Raw genomic sequence first — 17,690 nt, 5'->3', positions numbered from 1 at the left:
GGAGTTAGAATCTTTGTTAGTGTTAGATCATTTCCTGATATATTGAATTATTTTTACTTGTTTTATTCCATTTAATTTTTTTTAAATTGAACTAAGGAAATATGTCTCAATACAACTCTAAAGAGGTTTTTTGAGACACATTTTGTCTGTACAAAATATATATAATGGAACTTGGAAGAATCTCATGAATGTATTTTAAAAGAGTTTTTATAACAATTAATGATGCTACAATTTGAGAATTTTAAAGCTGTGCAGAAAAGAAAAAGTATAATGTAAAATATGTTTAACTTAAAGTATGTCACAGTGAGAAAAGCAGCACCATATCTGCAGACCAAATATTCTCTGATTTTTGTTTTCATTTTTCTTTTTTCAATAAAACAATGTGTGGAACCCCAAATGAGGGGGTAATATATAATGCATACACATAAACTTTTTATTTAAAATCTTCAGTTTCTGAATAAATCATGACATCCCTCCAATTAATTTCACATGTTCTGCATCCATTTCTTCTCTAAACAGCAAGTTTGTTTATTTTGCAGGGAATTTAGACTAGAGTACATGCAGTAGGTGCAAGCTAAGACAGTTCTAAACATACTGGAAAAAAACTGTAACAGACAGTATCTTCTGCAAGGTTTTGGGAACTGGTTATTAGATCTTAATTTGATTTAATATTTTCTAAAATGCTGTTTAATCCAAACAGAGAAATTTTCAGTCATATATCAGCCCACACAAAATTGACTTGAAATATATAGTGACATATGTGACTATTAGGTGTGCTCTCACCTTTTCAGTGATGCTTTATAAAATAAAATTTAAGTAAAATACTCAGTTTTCATTTTTCTTTTCCAGAGAAGAAGAATTGTATTTTTTCTTTCATGAACCTAAGTATTTGCTTAGATTTTGCAAGAGTCAAAGCTGCAAAGGTAGAACAAGAACACAGCAAAACTGAAAGCAGCTTTTTCATATTTTTTCCTTTTCCTGTTCTGCCATTTTTGTTCATATTTTATTATTTTGTTTTTCATCTTGAAAAAAAAAGTGACAAAAATTATTCATAAATTTCCATTTTGACTTAGAATCTGGAGGTCATAGCATGCTTAAATCAGAGGCTCAATGGCACTGTATCCAAATTCAGGCTTCCATGCAGGTGTGTTTTTAGTCTACCATTCTGACTAGGACTTGAATGGAATCACCTGAACTGTGAGCATGTTAATGTAAGTTAAAAGCTGTCTATCTGACTCTGGAGTTGATGAACTGATTACTCATTATCCCACCTTTTCAAGCATTATTTTCTAATTAATATAATGAGAGCTAAAAGAAATTTTATTGCAGGTCAACAATACTGGGTAAAGCTGAACTGCAATTATGTAATCCTCAAAGACATTCACTCAGAAGAACTGTCATGTAATGTATGTGTGCATTATTTCTACATTATTAGTTAAACTCCACTTGATGTGTGGGTCAGAAATTCTCACCACTCTCACAGTTTCACCTGTCAACCATGGGGATTCAGTTAAATTCTTCTTGTGATATGTAAATCTCCATTAGTTGTCTTTTATTTCCTACTCCTAACATATATCCAAAAGGGCAAATGTCCCCGAAATACTTAGCTTTCTCCTGTAAACAAATGTTATACTGCCAAAGGCATGTGATGAGTTTTTGTGCAACAGCATGAAAGATTAGTTCATGACATTAAACTGTTTGAAAATGTGTTTTATTCAAATTTATTATTTACTTAAATGTTAAGAACACAAAGAAAAAAAAATAGTGATAAATAATTGTGACCCTAGTGTTTAAAATAAGTCTCTGTCACAAATGCTTGTATTTCAAGGCTTATGGTGTATGAACCCCAGAACTAAACATCAATTTTGCTGTGTTAATGAAATGAATTTTAGAGCATCTAATTATAAAATAAAGCAACCAGAAATTATAAATTCTTAGCAAAATGCAACTCATCAAAAAGGTAGTTACTCATTCCATGCCTGAATGCAAACAGGCATGATCCCTTGCCTTCACTAAGATATTGATCAGACAAAATTTGTGTATGACACATGGGATTTGGGGATGCAAGCAGGGATGGTTGAATAATTTTGCCCATTTATTTTCACAACTGGATGAAACATTGAATTGTGAATAAAGTAGCTGCCTCAGGAACTACAATTTTAGCATCTTCTATTCTATGTAAGAATACCTTACATGGTAAACCACCCTGGGTCTCAAACAATTTGCATCTGCCAAAATTGAAGTTTAGCAAGTTTGGCATTCCTTGTGCTTTGTAAGGTTTAGGATTTCTCTGGGATGTAATAGCATCCAGCATTCTGAGCCTCAATAGCTGTCAGAGCCTCGGAAAATTGTCTCCTTACAGTTGTGTGTACAATGCACAGTGTATTCTCATACAAATAACAGAAGAAATTTGAAAGTTCAACAGCATTTCTTTAGTACTTTACTAAACTTTACTTTACTATATAGGTTTAGTTAGGGTATCCCAGAGTTTCCTTTAAGCAGTAACCCACTGATCACAACATTACTAAGACTAATGCCTTAGTAGAGTCCTGGCTTTGTGCTGACCAGTACAGGGGAAATACAGCCAGTCACACAAAAGTTCATCCCAGATTCTTTGTACAGATTACATTAGGCCAAAATATCAACACATATATTTCAGAGAAATATATTTGGGCTGTGCTGGGTATGAGCTAATTTTGTTGTTCTACTGATTTCTGAAATTACAGAGCTGTTGAAACCTTGGAAGCTTAATTTTTCAGGAATTTGCGCTGAGGTTTTCCACCTTTAAATGCCTAAATGCCTGGTTTTGCAACATTTAGCTTTGCTTAATACTGTTAGATTTGAAATTGAAGCCAGTTGAACCCAGACAAAATCATAATTTTGTATTATTTCCAGGAAAAGTAAGTAGAAGTTCATGTGATACCTGCCTTAATTTTACTGGGGACATAAATGAACCATAAGATTACTTGGAGGATATGTGCAGTTTTATTTCCATAAAGACAGGTAAAACCAAGTATAACTGATTTTATGTTTTGATGTTTTATTTGAATATGTCTCACACAGGTTTTCAACAAATAGATTCTTCCCCTCTGGCCTACGAATTGCTATCATTCTTATTCCTCTGAATTGCATAAATTGCAATTGTGTATATCTCCTCTATAGTGGTGGAATAAATATACCCACACACAGGAAGAAATTTTCTAATCCACAAATGTAAAATCCCCTTTCCTTCTTTGGGGGAATGACTTCTCAACTGTGTTTTAGGTCTCAGTCATCTGTGTTTAATTTTGGGGAGCTGAATGACTGAACAAAGATGAGCAGTAAGTATAATTCATATTCAATGGAGACCCTTTTTTTACTTTTACTCCATCTTTCTCCATTGGCTGTACAGTAATCAGCTTAAAATAATGTGATTTGCTCATCACATACTGCAGAGGGCAAATGAATTTGTCTCACATACCAGAAGAAATTTAGAACAGGTTACATATTGAATTTCCCTGAAGTCTTCTTAGACTTTGCATTCAGCATGTAGCTCTGTTTATCTATGTCTATTCCTTTTCTGTTAGTGATGCCCAGATGAGAAAGAGAAATGGGATTCTAGATGGATGCTTAATACTTAGGTTTTACTAGATAAGGCACACAGAGGTGTTCAGTCTTGTAATGGGGCAAAAAGAAGTTACAACTTTCCAACCCTAAACAGAGGATAGAGTTCTTCCAGAAATTTGAGCCATAGTAACTTCTGGAGCCCTTTGTGGGCTAAGGTAGGTCACAGCCTTTACCTTGCTGCCAGCTACACCTCAGGTCATGTTCTATGCAAACTTGAGATGGAAATACTTAGAAGAGAAAAAAATAGAAGAGACTTCAAATATTGGCAGCATGTAGGAAAAATTTTGCTTGGCTTCAGGCAGCAGTCCAGAACAAGCCATAGCAAAACTATAAAAGGACAATAGATAGCAATATGAAAGAGGAGTGGGACTTTGAATGACTTCTTCATTTTCACAATGCCAAGATGGACAGATGTAGAATTAAGGGTATACTGGTATGCAATAAACTGAAATTTTACATTCAGATTACTTTCTACTGACATTAATTCCTGACATTAACGCCTACCTAGAGAAATATTAATTCTTGTCATTTTTGTCTTTCTACTAGAACATATCTGAGAGTCATCATTCCCTGTTTAATTCTCAAAAAAAGTGGTCTTGTTCATATCTCATTTTTAAGCCTCATGAGTAGACCCAGGCTTCCTAATTGGGCCATCATGCACTATGAAGAAGCTAAGAGAATCTCTAATGTCTTTCTCAAAGATGAAAATGAGATCACCAAAATTATTCAACCCTGTCATCTTTTTACCTTGAACAGACAGGAGGGAGGTGTAAGATCCTTAAACATATAATTAAAATGGACATTCATCAACATTTGTAAATGTTTGTACTTTTCTGATGAAAATAGCCAAAAGTGGCGGTTGAGTTTGAACACAGCTTTTCAGACAGATTAAATGGATAGTGTACTTGACTTAGCCAATTTCTCCACCTTCCCTGACTTTCTCAGGAGAATGCCTACAGTCACAAATGTCCAAACATCAGTCATTTGTAGCAGACATCCTACAAATGGATGGACTTGCAAAGTTTTAAAATCTTTTCATATGCGTAAGTAAAGCATTGACTTCAGCTGTTTCTATTTCAGTGAGAGAGTACTTTTTGGGAAAATGGTTGCTGAAAGAGGTGTTAGCATATAGTCTGTGAAATATCAGTGTTAGGTATTTAAATAAAACTTTGTGAGAAGCAGTCCAGGAAACAATGCCTATTGCACTAGTTCAAAGCTGAGGGGGAGGGTGGCAAGCTTAACCAAATGCAATTGATAATTGTTATTGTTTCAGAACAGCTGGCAGTAGTTTTTTTGACTGCTCTTATCAGCACTGGGCACTTTTCCCTCTCATTCTTCTCTTTCATCCTACCTCTCAAAGCCATGGATAAAAAATATCTTTTCTTAAGTGTGACAGAAAAAAAATAAACTGGTGCATTTGTATTTATCTGTACGAAATGGCTGATTCTAAAGCAAATGCAGTTTTTTCTGACTGGTAAGTCATCCTCATATTTTTATATCATTACTATACTTTCATATCATTATGCCCTCTACTGAATGAAGGTGGAATTTAGGCTGTTAACAAAAATGTTTGAATTGACTCATTTTTTTAGTAGCCAGCTTGTGCCATTGCAGCTAAACATGCCTCCAACACAAACTGCTCAGCATTTTTGTAATGTGTATATAAATTTGTGTATATTTGATATACGCCACATTTAATTAAACAGTAAATGGAGCCATTCTTAAAAGATACCATAAAGTTACAACAGGACTTTTATTTGAAGAAAAAGAGAATTGCACTTGTCCTTCTGCCCCTTTGTTTTTTGTATCTCATTAATTTTCTCATCTATTGGAAAAAAGTTTTAAGTGGGTGATACTTAATATTACACTGTCATCTTCAACAGCACTGTCATGAAAAACATATGCAAAGAAGGTATTATAACACAGACAGAATAAAAATTCTGATTTTTTGTCAATATTTCAATATGTGACATGCAGTTCCCCTTTTCTCATTTTCCATACCTAATACTTAGGCTTATGTTTGACATACAGTCAACCTGGTCTCCTTCTGTTTATATCATTTATATAAGAACTATTTTGATGAAATTCAGCTTTGCTTCCACTGGATGAGTGTGTTTTCCTCTGTCTGATTCCTAGATAGCAAGTGTTTTGAGGCAGGGACCATTCCTCTGATCCTTTGTTTGCCTGGTGAATAATGCAGTTGTTACAGAGATTAGAACAATGTCTCTGACTAACAGAAGGTGCCTCTGTCTAAGAGCTATGACTCACAAGTTTTTAATGGGTTTAGCTGGAGCAGTTTAAGATGATAGTGCCTCCATCTCTCTGCCTCCCCCTCTTATGGAAATTAAATCCCCATAGTAAAAGTGATACAAGCAAACCCCATGCCATCTCTTCACCTATCTCAGTTTAAGAGCCCTATTTTAGTTTTTCAGCTGTTATTGATGCCTTTATGACAATATAAAGTCTTGACACTGTGAACTAGGAAAGCTGAGAAATGGACACCTATTTCCTCCTACAATCCAGATTTGGGGCAATAACTTCTGATTGGAGCAAGACAAATACTTTGGCAACCTTATAAACTGCTAGAGCTAAATCAGTGCTCACAATCCAAAGCCTTCACCCTTGGTATTTCTGTTTTGCAAATAAAATTTAAAAAAAGCAAAATAAAATTATTAAAAAATCACCCCTACAACCACAGTAGTTTGAAAACACTATTTTGAAAATTGTGGACTGTGAGAATGAAGCTCAAAGTATTTGGCCAAATACATCTGAGATGTGGGATCAATCATAAGCCTGAAATATCATTAATAAATATTCAAAGACTCTTCAGGTAAAAGATGGTCGCTGAATAGTGAATATTGAATGTGTGGCAATAATTCAGAAAAGTACAAAATAAGTAATTGACCTGTTATTTTGTCAGCACTTCAGACAGGCACAAACCTATATAGTCATATTATCTAACATTATAATTCTGCTAAAGGGCCATGCACTCTCTGAATGTATAGCTCCCTGTGAGACCTACTGCTAGTTCTTGGCTTCATGATTGATTTATTGTTGCTCCTTGATGAAATATCTTGTCTTTTCAACTTTTTCTTTCAGTGATACAGAATGAACTCGAGATAGATACACCATCTTCTGTAGCCTTGTTAATGTCGTTTTTATAATCCTTATTGCTCCGTGGCTGTGATTTGGTGGCCAAAATCCTCAGTCAGTGTCACAGGAAACAACAGCAGCTGAGGTAATAACAGCAGTAAAAGTAGGAATGGCAGCAGAATCAGCATCCATATTTTTTCTTTGTATTTTGTTGGTTGATGAACACACAGACTGAATGTTTGAAGCACTGTAAATGGGGCTGGGCAAATAACTTTCACATTTTTATTCACTGAAAATTAGGCAGTTTTTTTCCAAGATAGTAGCATTTGTGAGTAGGTGGAGGATCAAACTTCAGTGAGGTGGATCTGACTAGAACACCCACACACAGACAAGATAACAATTTGTGCTGCCAAAAAGTACAGTGGCAACTTCCTTATGATAGGGTAAAATTGAGTTTGGAGTAGTCTTCTCAAGGAAGGCAGCAAGATCATTAGCTTCTCTTCAAATACCATCCAGCTTTATCATCAACAGAGAAGAACTGATTATTACTCTAGCATAAATATAGTAACAATCTCTGGAATATCTTTGAAACTTTAAAATGATTTAATAAAATATAAAATCCCTCTCTAGCGAATAAGAAGATACTGATATTGTTGGGCTTTCTAGCTAGTCTAGGCCAAGGTTTCAAAGAGAAACACTAGAAAAAAGTTGATCAAAGGTGAAGAATAAGCACACAAGAAAAAACTGAAGCAACAAAACCCACCATCAAGAATGCCCTCTCCCCCTGAATCTGTGAGCTGAAAAGAGCAGTTTTCAGGTGTTTTCCTTCCCTTCATTCATTTTCAGTTCTCAGAAACCTTCACTGTCCTAAACTTTATCAGGTGGTACCAGCAGAGCAAAGCTTCAATTCTTCTTGTAATTCACTCTCATGTTATGAGTAGAGGAGAATTCATCCTCATCCTTTAGCCAATTTTTTTGCTATTTTAGATGAATTACATCCTTCAGACTTCAGCAGAGTTGTATCCATTCCAGCCAGCAGATAATTGTACCCATTATTTTCCATTTTATGTGATTCAAAGGAATTTTCATAATGAAGGAGGACATCATAGAAGGGAAACTTCCTGTTTCTCATCGGAAAAAAGCAAAAATATCCTCTGCTTTGCTGTATATCTGTCGTGTAACAAATGGGTTGTGTTCTGAAGCAAGGAAATCCCATCAGTTATTTCAAGAGCAGGCCCTGTCACATATGCTGCAATCTCTGATGACCCAGTGCAATCTGTCTGATTGTGAAGCAATGAAAAGCAATTTGAGTGAGCTGACAAACAAATCAACACAGCTTCTCTCCCACCCTTTTTCTTCCTCTTCTTCCTTTATTTTCTTCTCTTTGTTTACTGAATGTGTGCTCACCTGCAATATTTCTAGTAGTATTTACCAAAGTTGTATCAGGCATGTAGAACAGAACTACTGTGATTCTGCTACTCTGGGACCTCTTGAGTGGTCTCTTAGCAGATCTTTGTATGTGAATTTTGTTCTAAACATGAGGTTAGTCTGAAAGGTTTATTTTAAGCAGCTAAAAGAAAGGAAGAGATATGATTAGGTGGATATGTAGCAATGACAGACAGTGAAACACACTGGTAATGTTACTAAAAGAATAGGAAAGATCTCAGTACACGTGCATTATATAAACTACAATGTAGATGGGTAAAGGGCAAAATTATTTTCTTAGACTTTGTACATTTAGTTTCCACTGTGTCTGTTCTCACTTCATTAACAGCTTCACAAGAAAAAAGATAACTAATGCAGCATCCAAATACCATCATTTTTACAGAAATATGAGTTACAGTGATGCTGTCATATATATAACAACAAATCCCAAATATTGTCTCAAGAAATTTCAGAAAACCATTATTTTCTCTTGTGATTCATTACTAGTGTTTAAACATGGGCATAACTAAGGTTGAAAATAATATCTCTGATTTCAGAAAGAATATGTTTGTAATGAAGCATACCCAAATACTCAGTCTGGTATGGGCATGTGGGACTGCACAACTGCTCAAACTTGTAGAACAAGGAAAAGAAACAAGTAGTGGCTGGTGATTGCTCTCTCTTCTTAATTCCCAAACCTGTGTTTTTATAAAAGGGATAGAAATGAATGGAAATTGACAGTGCTATAGTATCAGTGATTGGTAAAGGCAATGAGGGATGGCTACAAAAAGATGATAATCTTGTGCTTGTGACAGGAGGTAGAACTGCAGATACACTAAGAGTTTGTTTCTGGGTCTAGGTGAACTAAGCACTAGGAACAGGATTTTAAGTACTTGTATGCATTTTGTTCTATCAGTAAGTACACATACAAGAAATAAAGATGTGGGGTTTTTAAAAGAAACATAAGCCATTATTGAGTTGATTTTGCATTGGAAATTCTGGCCTTAAAATAACCAGAGGGTGGAGGGTCAGCTGCTGTAAAGGTGTTGCTTTGTCAATTAAATTATTCAGAGCACATTAGCACTTCTCAAAAGATGTTTACAGTTTCAAGGTCAAGAGCTAACTAGTTATTAGGGCTACATGGTTTGAATTGATTCCATTATTTTGAGAAGATAAAAGAAGTAGAGCAACATCTTTTCATGAAGAGGGAATCAAAGTGTATATTTCAAGTATAAAGAGAGGTTGCAGTCTATACAGGTGTAAATTGGAATAATGTTTTTGCAAGCATTTCTGAGAACAGCTGAATAAGGTTCAGAACAAGAAGGACAAAACTGTATTGGGTTTTTGCTTTCATGAAGTCCAAGGAAATCTGAGACATGACTGTTTGCTGTGCCACAATCACAGTAATGGTTGGTGCCTCCCAGACTTATGGGTACTCAGTTTCTAAAACAGTAACTATGAAAGCCAAAGATTCTTTTAGGGAAGAAAGCAGTAATGGTGGCTGTCACATTGGTGGAGGCTAGAGCAGACATTTTGTTCCTTTGCTTTGAGAGAGGAGATGGAACATAAATTAAAAAGAATAAAAAAAACCCAACATGGAAACTGGTTTATATCCTAAAAGATTCCAAACTGGACATAAAATTAGTGCTTAAAACAGGTTGATGACAAACGTTTCATAGATTCTCTAGATAAAAATGGAGACAGGGAGTAATGTTCTCAGTTTATCAGGATGAACAGACTGAAGAAAAAAAATTATCCTCTTTTTTTTTGCGTTCATGCCTGACAATAAGCTTCTCAGTGTGATTTAAGATGCCAAGAATCCAGGTCACTCTGCCTAGGTAAGTACCACCTTCTCCTTTGAGTTATTTTTCAAGTCATTCATTGGAACTCTGCCACCATCACAGGAAATTCTGGCATGTAGATAGCTTAATAGATGAATTTGTTACTTCATGAAAGAACAAGAAGTTGCTAGAAATGTGCAGAGTCTGTATATAAGCAGGCAGAAAATTGACCTAATTGTCACTTCTTCATTTGTAATTCTCTGAGACTGATCTTCTTGAGTCTGAAAAGCAACTAATGGCTTTGAGTGCTTTAAAAGAGCATTGGCAGAACAGGAAGAGCTTGGGGGATATACTCATTCTCAGCACAAAAAATTCTTCAGCTGGTTTTGTTGCTATAAATATTGAGTGATTTGAATGCAGACAGCAGAGTTAGTTTAGATTTGTATCCATGAAACAATGACACTTGCTGTAGCTTGGAGATTATTTAGCTTCCTTTCACCTGAATTCATTTTAGCTCTTGGACCCCATTTAATTCCTTAGAATTGCAAAGCTTTGTCATAACTCTGTACTTTTACCTTTGGACTAAGATAGATTGTTATGAATAATTCAGGAAAAAATATGTTTGTCACTCTGCCTGCATAGGACATTTTTTGGATGTAGGCAGATTACTCTGTCAAATTACTCAGATTCCTATTAAGCTATGATGGGTTACTTCATTTGCTGCAGCCCATAATTATGAAATGAAAGGGTCAAGCTGTGTTGGCTTTGACTTCTGCTTTCCTGACTTTTTTGACTTTGAGATATTTAGTGCTTCTTAGTATATTATATGAAGACTCTGTGGAAGATGTTCTTATTAGCTATTTCTTCCTGTATTGAACCTCCATTATGTTTACAGTAATTAATATATATATATTTTTTACACTCACATAATATTTTTCAGAGCGGTGCAAAATACTGAATGGGTCTTGTAGCACTTTAATTTGTCAGCTGTGGCAAGATAGCTCCCTGACAGTTATCATTGATATTCTTAGTTTTGAACAGAGTAAGAGAATAACAGAAATAACTGTTCAGTTGGGAAGTGCTGATGTTTTAAAATGGTAGTGACTGTAAAATATTTTTACAGAGCTGCATCGTAAATATCTTTTGTTAAGAAATAAACAAAATTCTGCAGTGTACTTCAGGATAGAAGAAGTCAAGTAGAGTGTTATCTTCTAAAAATAATTTTTAGGGACAAAATAGTCATATAATCAGAGCCAATTTTTCATATATTAGTAGCCAAGTTCTTCAGCAGTAGCCGAATACAGAATTCCCAATAATTCCACAGTGTCATGTTTCCCATTGTTGTAAATGTACTGCACAATAATCTGTGAGCATGGCAGTAAAATATATTGCTTGCCAATAACTACATACCAGCTCTTTATACTGGGGAATATTTGATACAGTTACCTAGGGTTAGTAGTACTTTTCTCTTCAAGCAGTAGTGCTGAAGTCAATGTTTTACTCAACATGAACAAACATCACAACCTGTACACCTTTCAAGTACAAATATGTACTTAATTATGATACATTTGTATTCAAATGTGTTTCAATGTTCTAGACTGGATGAATACATTGCTTACATATAATGTAATCACACAGCAGTCTTGCGCATGCATAAGTATGGTTAGCATGATGTTAAAGAGGAGAAGACTCTGATAAAGTGAGGAGGTTGTGTTGATTCTGTATCATAAAAAGATAGACTATTAACATATATGAAACCTCATTTCTGCTTTATTTGAGGTATCACAACTGACATATCCCCTCCCTCAACTGCAGTTGCTTCTGTAAGTTAGGTAAAGATAAAACTCCTCACTTCATTGTGCTCCTGTGGGTATTTCTATTACTGTAGAACAACTGTAAAATGGAATGAAAATCCAAATCTCACCACAGCTGGAAGAACCAGGCCAAGATATTCTCAAGTAAAGGAAAGCAAATCTTGGTTCTCAACAGTTTAACTGATGTTTAAAATCTGATGTCAAAAATATCACAAATAATTTGTGTAGCAAATGACCATTAAATCAAAATTAGGCATATGAGTAATTCCTGGTACACTTTTATTTCTTCAGTAGATAACCTACACCTCTGATGAATGTAGCATTTGTCTGTGCTTCGTCATAAAAAATGAGCTAATAAACCAAACTATATTTTATCTGTTCAATTTTTAAATTATTTTTATTAGGATTGTCTGTACTTGATCTGCGTTAATCTTTGCTCAAGTAAAAAATTAAAGATTTTTTTTTTCCTCTAACATGGACCTTTCCATGTAATAACCTAGAAGATCTCAAATAAGAAATGTCCAGTAATCAGTCAAGACATTGCTTGGACTAAGGACATAACACTATAAAGTAAATTAAATATCCAAAATGATTTAGTGGATTAGCTGTTTTGTGCACACTTAGGCTGCAATGCAGTATAGTCTGTTGCTACATATTTCATAAACCTCTGACTATTTTAATTAATTTCACATAATATGGAAATAGAAAGCAGAGTTTTCTCTTTATGGAAAAGTCTGCTGCTTTGAAGTGTATGAGTCCAATAGAAAATAAGAAGTGTATATGTTTATCTGAAAGGAAAGCCATGGTAGAATGGTGGTTTTAAATCAAGTGAAATATTTATTTTCGTCTAAGAGCTTAGATATTTTTGGAAGAGCTTAAAAATGAAAGGGGCTCCATTTCAGGGAAAGAAGACTGAATGTAACTTACATAAATTTTAAAAAGTGTATACAGAGGTAAAATATTGATAGTATACGCATCACCTTTTTTAACAACAATAAGAATTTTTATATGAATAACCATATTCATATATGGTTTGGAACCATATTCATTGGAACCATGTTCCAATCTATAAGGAAATGCATTTTCCTCATAAAAAAGTCTTTCTAACTTTTCTTGCCTGTAACTTTGAAGTGATTTCACAATAAGAGTGCTGTGAAATTTGTTGCATTCACAGTTTTTGATTTAACAACATGCTAGCAGAAAAATGATGCATCAGAGTTAATTAGCTTCTATTACATATTTTAAGGTATGCTGTGATTTTGTGCCTTACATTGGCCCTCAGTTTAAATAGAAATAATTCAGAAACCCTTAAACTTGGACAGTTTGTTTCCCAGAGGATATTTAATAATTTACAACATCTCAGTTTTTTATCTTGTCTATTTCTCTATTGCCATCATACAGAGCTGCACGTCCTGTATATCCATGTAGTTTTGCATCACTGTGAATTTTATGGTATCAATGTAGAAAATTAAAACTTATATTGATTATAGGTTATGTATGCAGTGGTGAACAAAATCCTCCCAACAAAATGTATAGAATGTTAATTTCTACATGACAGACAATGGAGGCACTGCCATTTTAATCCTTGATTCAAAGCCAATGATCAAGCACTTGAAGATGACAAACACACACTCTCTGATACACCCATGGTCTTTCTAAAGCCTACACAACAGAGAAACTATCTGGTGTCTCTAAGGTCTGCTTAGATTTAGAAGTCAAGTTCCTTATGAAAATAGTATTGTCAGTGAAAATAGATTAATTTTAACAAATGTTGAAGATATAAGTTAGGTGACTGGTGTAAAATAACTTAGGAATAAACACATCTGGATGAGTGTTTTATTTAATTTATCATGCAGAGACATCTTAAAATGAGATGAGTCATTCACTGATATGCCCCTGTCTCTCCACACACACTACAGGGAAAACTAAGCTTTGATTTGAGAGCTAGCCTTAGGTGGGTAAAACTGGTAGAGATAAAATCCACATATAGAAGTTTAAGGTTTTATCTTCTTCTGCTCAGAAACTTATTCTTCAGATTTTAGGAAGTAAAGCGATAGCAGGAAGAACAGAACCAGAGAGAAGGAGGAATAAATGAGCACCACACTCTTCCTAGTCACAATTCCTGGTTACCTTGTTGATTTAGCCTCCTTTTACATGCTGGTAAGCAATCAAATGAAAGCTCAAAATGCTTTACCATACCTGATTGAGGACTTTGTTTGGGGATTTTGGCTGCTGCTTCAGGGCTGGAGGTGGCACGTACACGCTGATTGGCAGAATTGTGGATGCTACTTGGGACAGCTGCTGAGATGTTTTTACGAGGTTTCATGTCTTGCAACCACATTGGGGATGCCTCAAAGGCTTGCATTCGCCGGGAGTGGCTGTTAGCATTGACTTTGAGAAACGCCTGGGCCTTGTATTCCTGAAGGTCTCCATAGTTGGCATCGGTCACCCGGCACTCATACAAGCCTTCATCCTTTTTTCTCACTTTTGAAATCTGCAGCTTGTGGGAGATGTCGTTCCCTTGTACTTTCACTGTCTGCAAATTTCCCAGGGAAAAAAGAAAAAAAAAACAGAGAAAAAACCATTGTCATGAATTCTTCTTTCTTAGGAAAAACTCTATGGGCATGGCACCAATTTACTCAATGGTGTGATCATGCTTACTGCAGGGAAGTTACATCCAGGATGAGTATGGCTAATTGTATCTGTGAGGATGCCTGACATCTTCTTTCCAAATCTGCTTAGATAGTTTGCTCTGAAATATAATTAGCCTCAGAAAAAAAACCCCAAACTACCATGTTCATTCCAATTAATTGCTTAAGATCATGAACATTCTTAATGAGCTTTCTTATGTAAACCTAGTATCCATGTAGTTTATTGGTTAAACCTTTCCAGTTAGTTGGCTTTATTGAATAATTCAGTTTCTAAACTAGTGCACTAACAATTTTGTTGGAGATGAAGATTTAAACCATGTAAATAACTATTTATTAGATTAGCTTGTATTCTTCACTGTATTGAAACTATATTTTACATTCAGTTTGTCTCCTTTAATTGTGTTTAAATTTTTAGTATCTTTTTCTGTTAATGATAGCAAGACATATTGTGTCAGGTTGTTTCTTTTGTCTTTTTATCTTTGTACTTATTAGAAGCACATGTTAAAAGTTGCCAGCTAAAAAAAGGCTCCTGATTTATTTTTAATTAGTTCTAATATCTGAGGGCAACATAACGTATTTTTATTTCTGATAATTAAAACACACATGAGTAAATTATACATCCAGAAATGTGTGACAGGTATTAAGATGCATTGGGAAAAGTTAACACCGATTCCTTTCTGTATGCTCATCACTTCAGAGAATTTATATTTCATTAATTTTCTATTATTCTCTATCTGAATTAATATCTTTTGCCTCACAGGAAGGTAGTTAAAAGGTATTCCATGGGATAGAAATCTTCAGCTTTGAAAAACTTGTGAACCTGGTTTACTTCCACTGTTACATAAACATGGATGCAAAGGTTGCTTTGAGTCATATCAGTGAGAGCCAATAAGGAGACATCATGATGAATACATGATGGATCACAAAAATAGAGAACCACTAGACAGAAGCTAGACACTTGTTACTGGGGACTGTACAATATATTGCTTCTGACAGCTTGGCCTACTGTAGTAACCAGTGTTGGCAAGGCAGCTATTATGCCTTCTTGATAAATTGAAGAGCAATACTCGTGAATATGTCATTGCTTTAAGGTACTGGATGGACTTAATAGCCTGTTGTGTTGTACCCAGCTCTGAATTTATACTTGGCAAACTGAGTTGAAAGTATAGATTACGTACTTACAGGCATAATGTATGCAATATTAATTGCACAGAAAGTGCTGGATAGTTATTTAAATCATATTCAATGACAATATATATCTCTACTGAACAATTCATGTTCAGCAAAAGGATTAAAGAAGATTCATATGAATGGAAAGAGTATTGGTAGGTCATATTGTGACTTCATTTGTTCCTATGCAAGAGCCACAAACTTAACAGTGCTGCGTAGCCCTGGTGAAAAACAGAATTGTTTTTGACTTTTGCATTTGAAATGTAGGAATTCTTGCAGGCAACACATATGCATGCTTTCAGTTTGTGCTGCTTTCTCATTTAGAACAGATAGAAATGATGTATTTCAGCCCACATCTATAATTTTTAAAAATATTTATTAAATGTACTTACTTTAGTTTTCTCTCCATTATGATAGTTTACATTACTACTAATGGAGCTGTGTATGCCTTTTTAAAAAAAAGGCTACATTTGTAAAAAGTAGATAAAAAGTAGATTTAGACATCTACATAATGTTGAATGTTTTTATTACAAATACTAAATAAATGTTTTATGCAAGCTTATAGGAGCACTGTAAATACCTTCTCATGAATTATTATTATACATAATGAAAGAGATTTGTAACTTCAAAGATGAGACAAGCTTTATAGTCTGTATTGCGTCTCAGTTCTTATGGATTACTCCAGGGATTTCAAATGAGACAGTATTGATAAGGAATGAATTATCTGCTAGCCCTATGTCCAGTAGAATAGTATCCAAGGACCACATGTGAGCCTCATTTGTAAGATAGTCCACAAATGCAACTGAAGATATGGTCCATGACACAAATCGTTTCTAGTCAATGGTGAGAAGTATCACAAAAATGTTTGTATGGCTAGAATATGTATTGTATTGAGCACAGCAAACCTGAGTCCTCATTTATAAATGCCCTTCAGCTATACTTAGGTGTACTTTGACCTGATGTAATTATCTGGTTTGTTATTTGTAGGCATCAAAAAACAGCTGAGTAAAGGATTTGTCAGAAATTATTCCCCTTTATTTGTTGCTGTTTTAAGCTTTGCTGGTACTTAAAGCCTTGTCTGCAGCTAAAAAACACTTCCAAAGTGATTATGCCAGAGAAAGGGAAAACCCCTCTGGGCTCAAAGGGAATATTCATGCTGCAGTATCTGCTTAGTATCTGTGTCTTTCCACTGCAGTGAGCACCACACCATCATCCCACCACCATACATTTCTTGGGATGCTGAGGGAGAGGGACCTGACCTATTCTGAGGTCAGAAGCAGCCTTCTGGCTGTGCCTGACTCAGGACATGAGTCGGCTGTGGAAGGCATCCTCTCCCTGCAGGGAACAGCAGCAGGGGAAATAGAGCAGCGCTGCTTTATAATTCTGTTGAGATAAGATTCTGGCTTAATCTCCAAGCAGCAGATTGGTAACTGGTGTCAGAATCTCACTTTTGTAAAACTGAATCTCTGTGGCAAAGAGTTGAGATTGCTCCCAATGGGGAGGTTTTGTCCAAAGCCTTTCTGAGCTCTCTTTCTGCCAGCGGGTATGGACCTGAGAAAACACCCATTTAAGCAGTTGCACACCCCACTAAAGGAAAGTGCTGCTTCATGGACAAATTTCAGCCTTAAAACCAACTTTGGAGATCTGCTAAGGAAGACTCAGCAGTCGCCCAGGTTAAATGAGAACAAGAAATGCAAGGATTGGTGCAGGCTGAATTTTTCACGGGTACAAACAGGGTCTGCCAATGGACTTTGCCTCGACCGTGCTGGTCGATGCCTCCATGTCCAAGGGTGTAGGGGCTGCATGGGGCAAGGCTGTCCTGACACCCTCTGCCAGGACCGTCAAGGAAGTAGTCACAGAATGAGAGAATCAACTATTTAGGTTGGAGAAGACCTCTAAGATCATTGAATCCAACCGCTGAGCTGCGGGCTGCCAGCCACCCGCAGTCTGCGGTGGGATGGGGAGGAGATGCGGGGCAGGAACAGCACCCCAGGAGGCCCTCACCGGGGAAGGGACCCCCGGCCGGCCGGGACCGCCCGCGCCCTGCGGTGACACTTACGCTGATCTTCGTGCCGTCGCTGTCCAGGTCCCGCTCGGGCAGGAACTCCACCTGCAGGGAAAGGAGCGCCGCCGTGGGTCTCCGGCCCTCG

General features: G+C 35.9%; 1 protein-coding gene across 4 annotated transcripts in view; it reads right to left on the bottom strand.

The window, feature by feature from the left end:
* Positions 1-17,690, bottom strand: part of VSTM2A (V-set and transmembrane domain containing 2A) — a 32,084-nt gene that overhangs the window by 10,352 nt on the left and 4,042 nt on the right. For all 4 annotated transcript variants that reach the window (XM_031055667.1, XM_005419311.2, XM_005419310.2 and 1 more), the window contains exons 3-4: positions 17,600-17,650; positions 13,919-14,255 (exon numbers count right to left, since the gene is read on the bottom strand). In XM_031055667.1, coding sequence (XP_030911527.1) covers positions 13,919-14,255; positions 17,600-17,650 — 388 coding nt within the window. The remainder of the gene's footprint in view (positions 1-13,918; positions 14,256-17,599; positions 17,651-17,690) is intronic.

The sequence above is a fragment of the Geospiza fortis genome, unplaced genomic scaffold, assembly GCF_000277835.1.
Source record: "Geospiza fortis unplaced genomic scaffold, GeoFor_1.0 scaffold206, whole genome shotgun sequence".
NCBI lineage: Eukaryota > Metazoa > Chordata > Aves > Passeriformes > Thraupidae > Geospiza > Geospiza fortis.
This window is presented reverse-complemented; position numbering and strand designations above follow the sequence as displayed.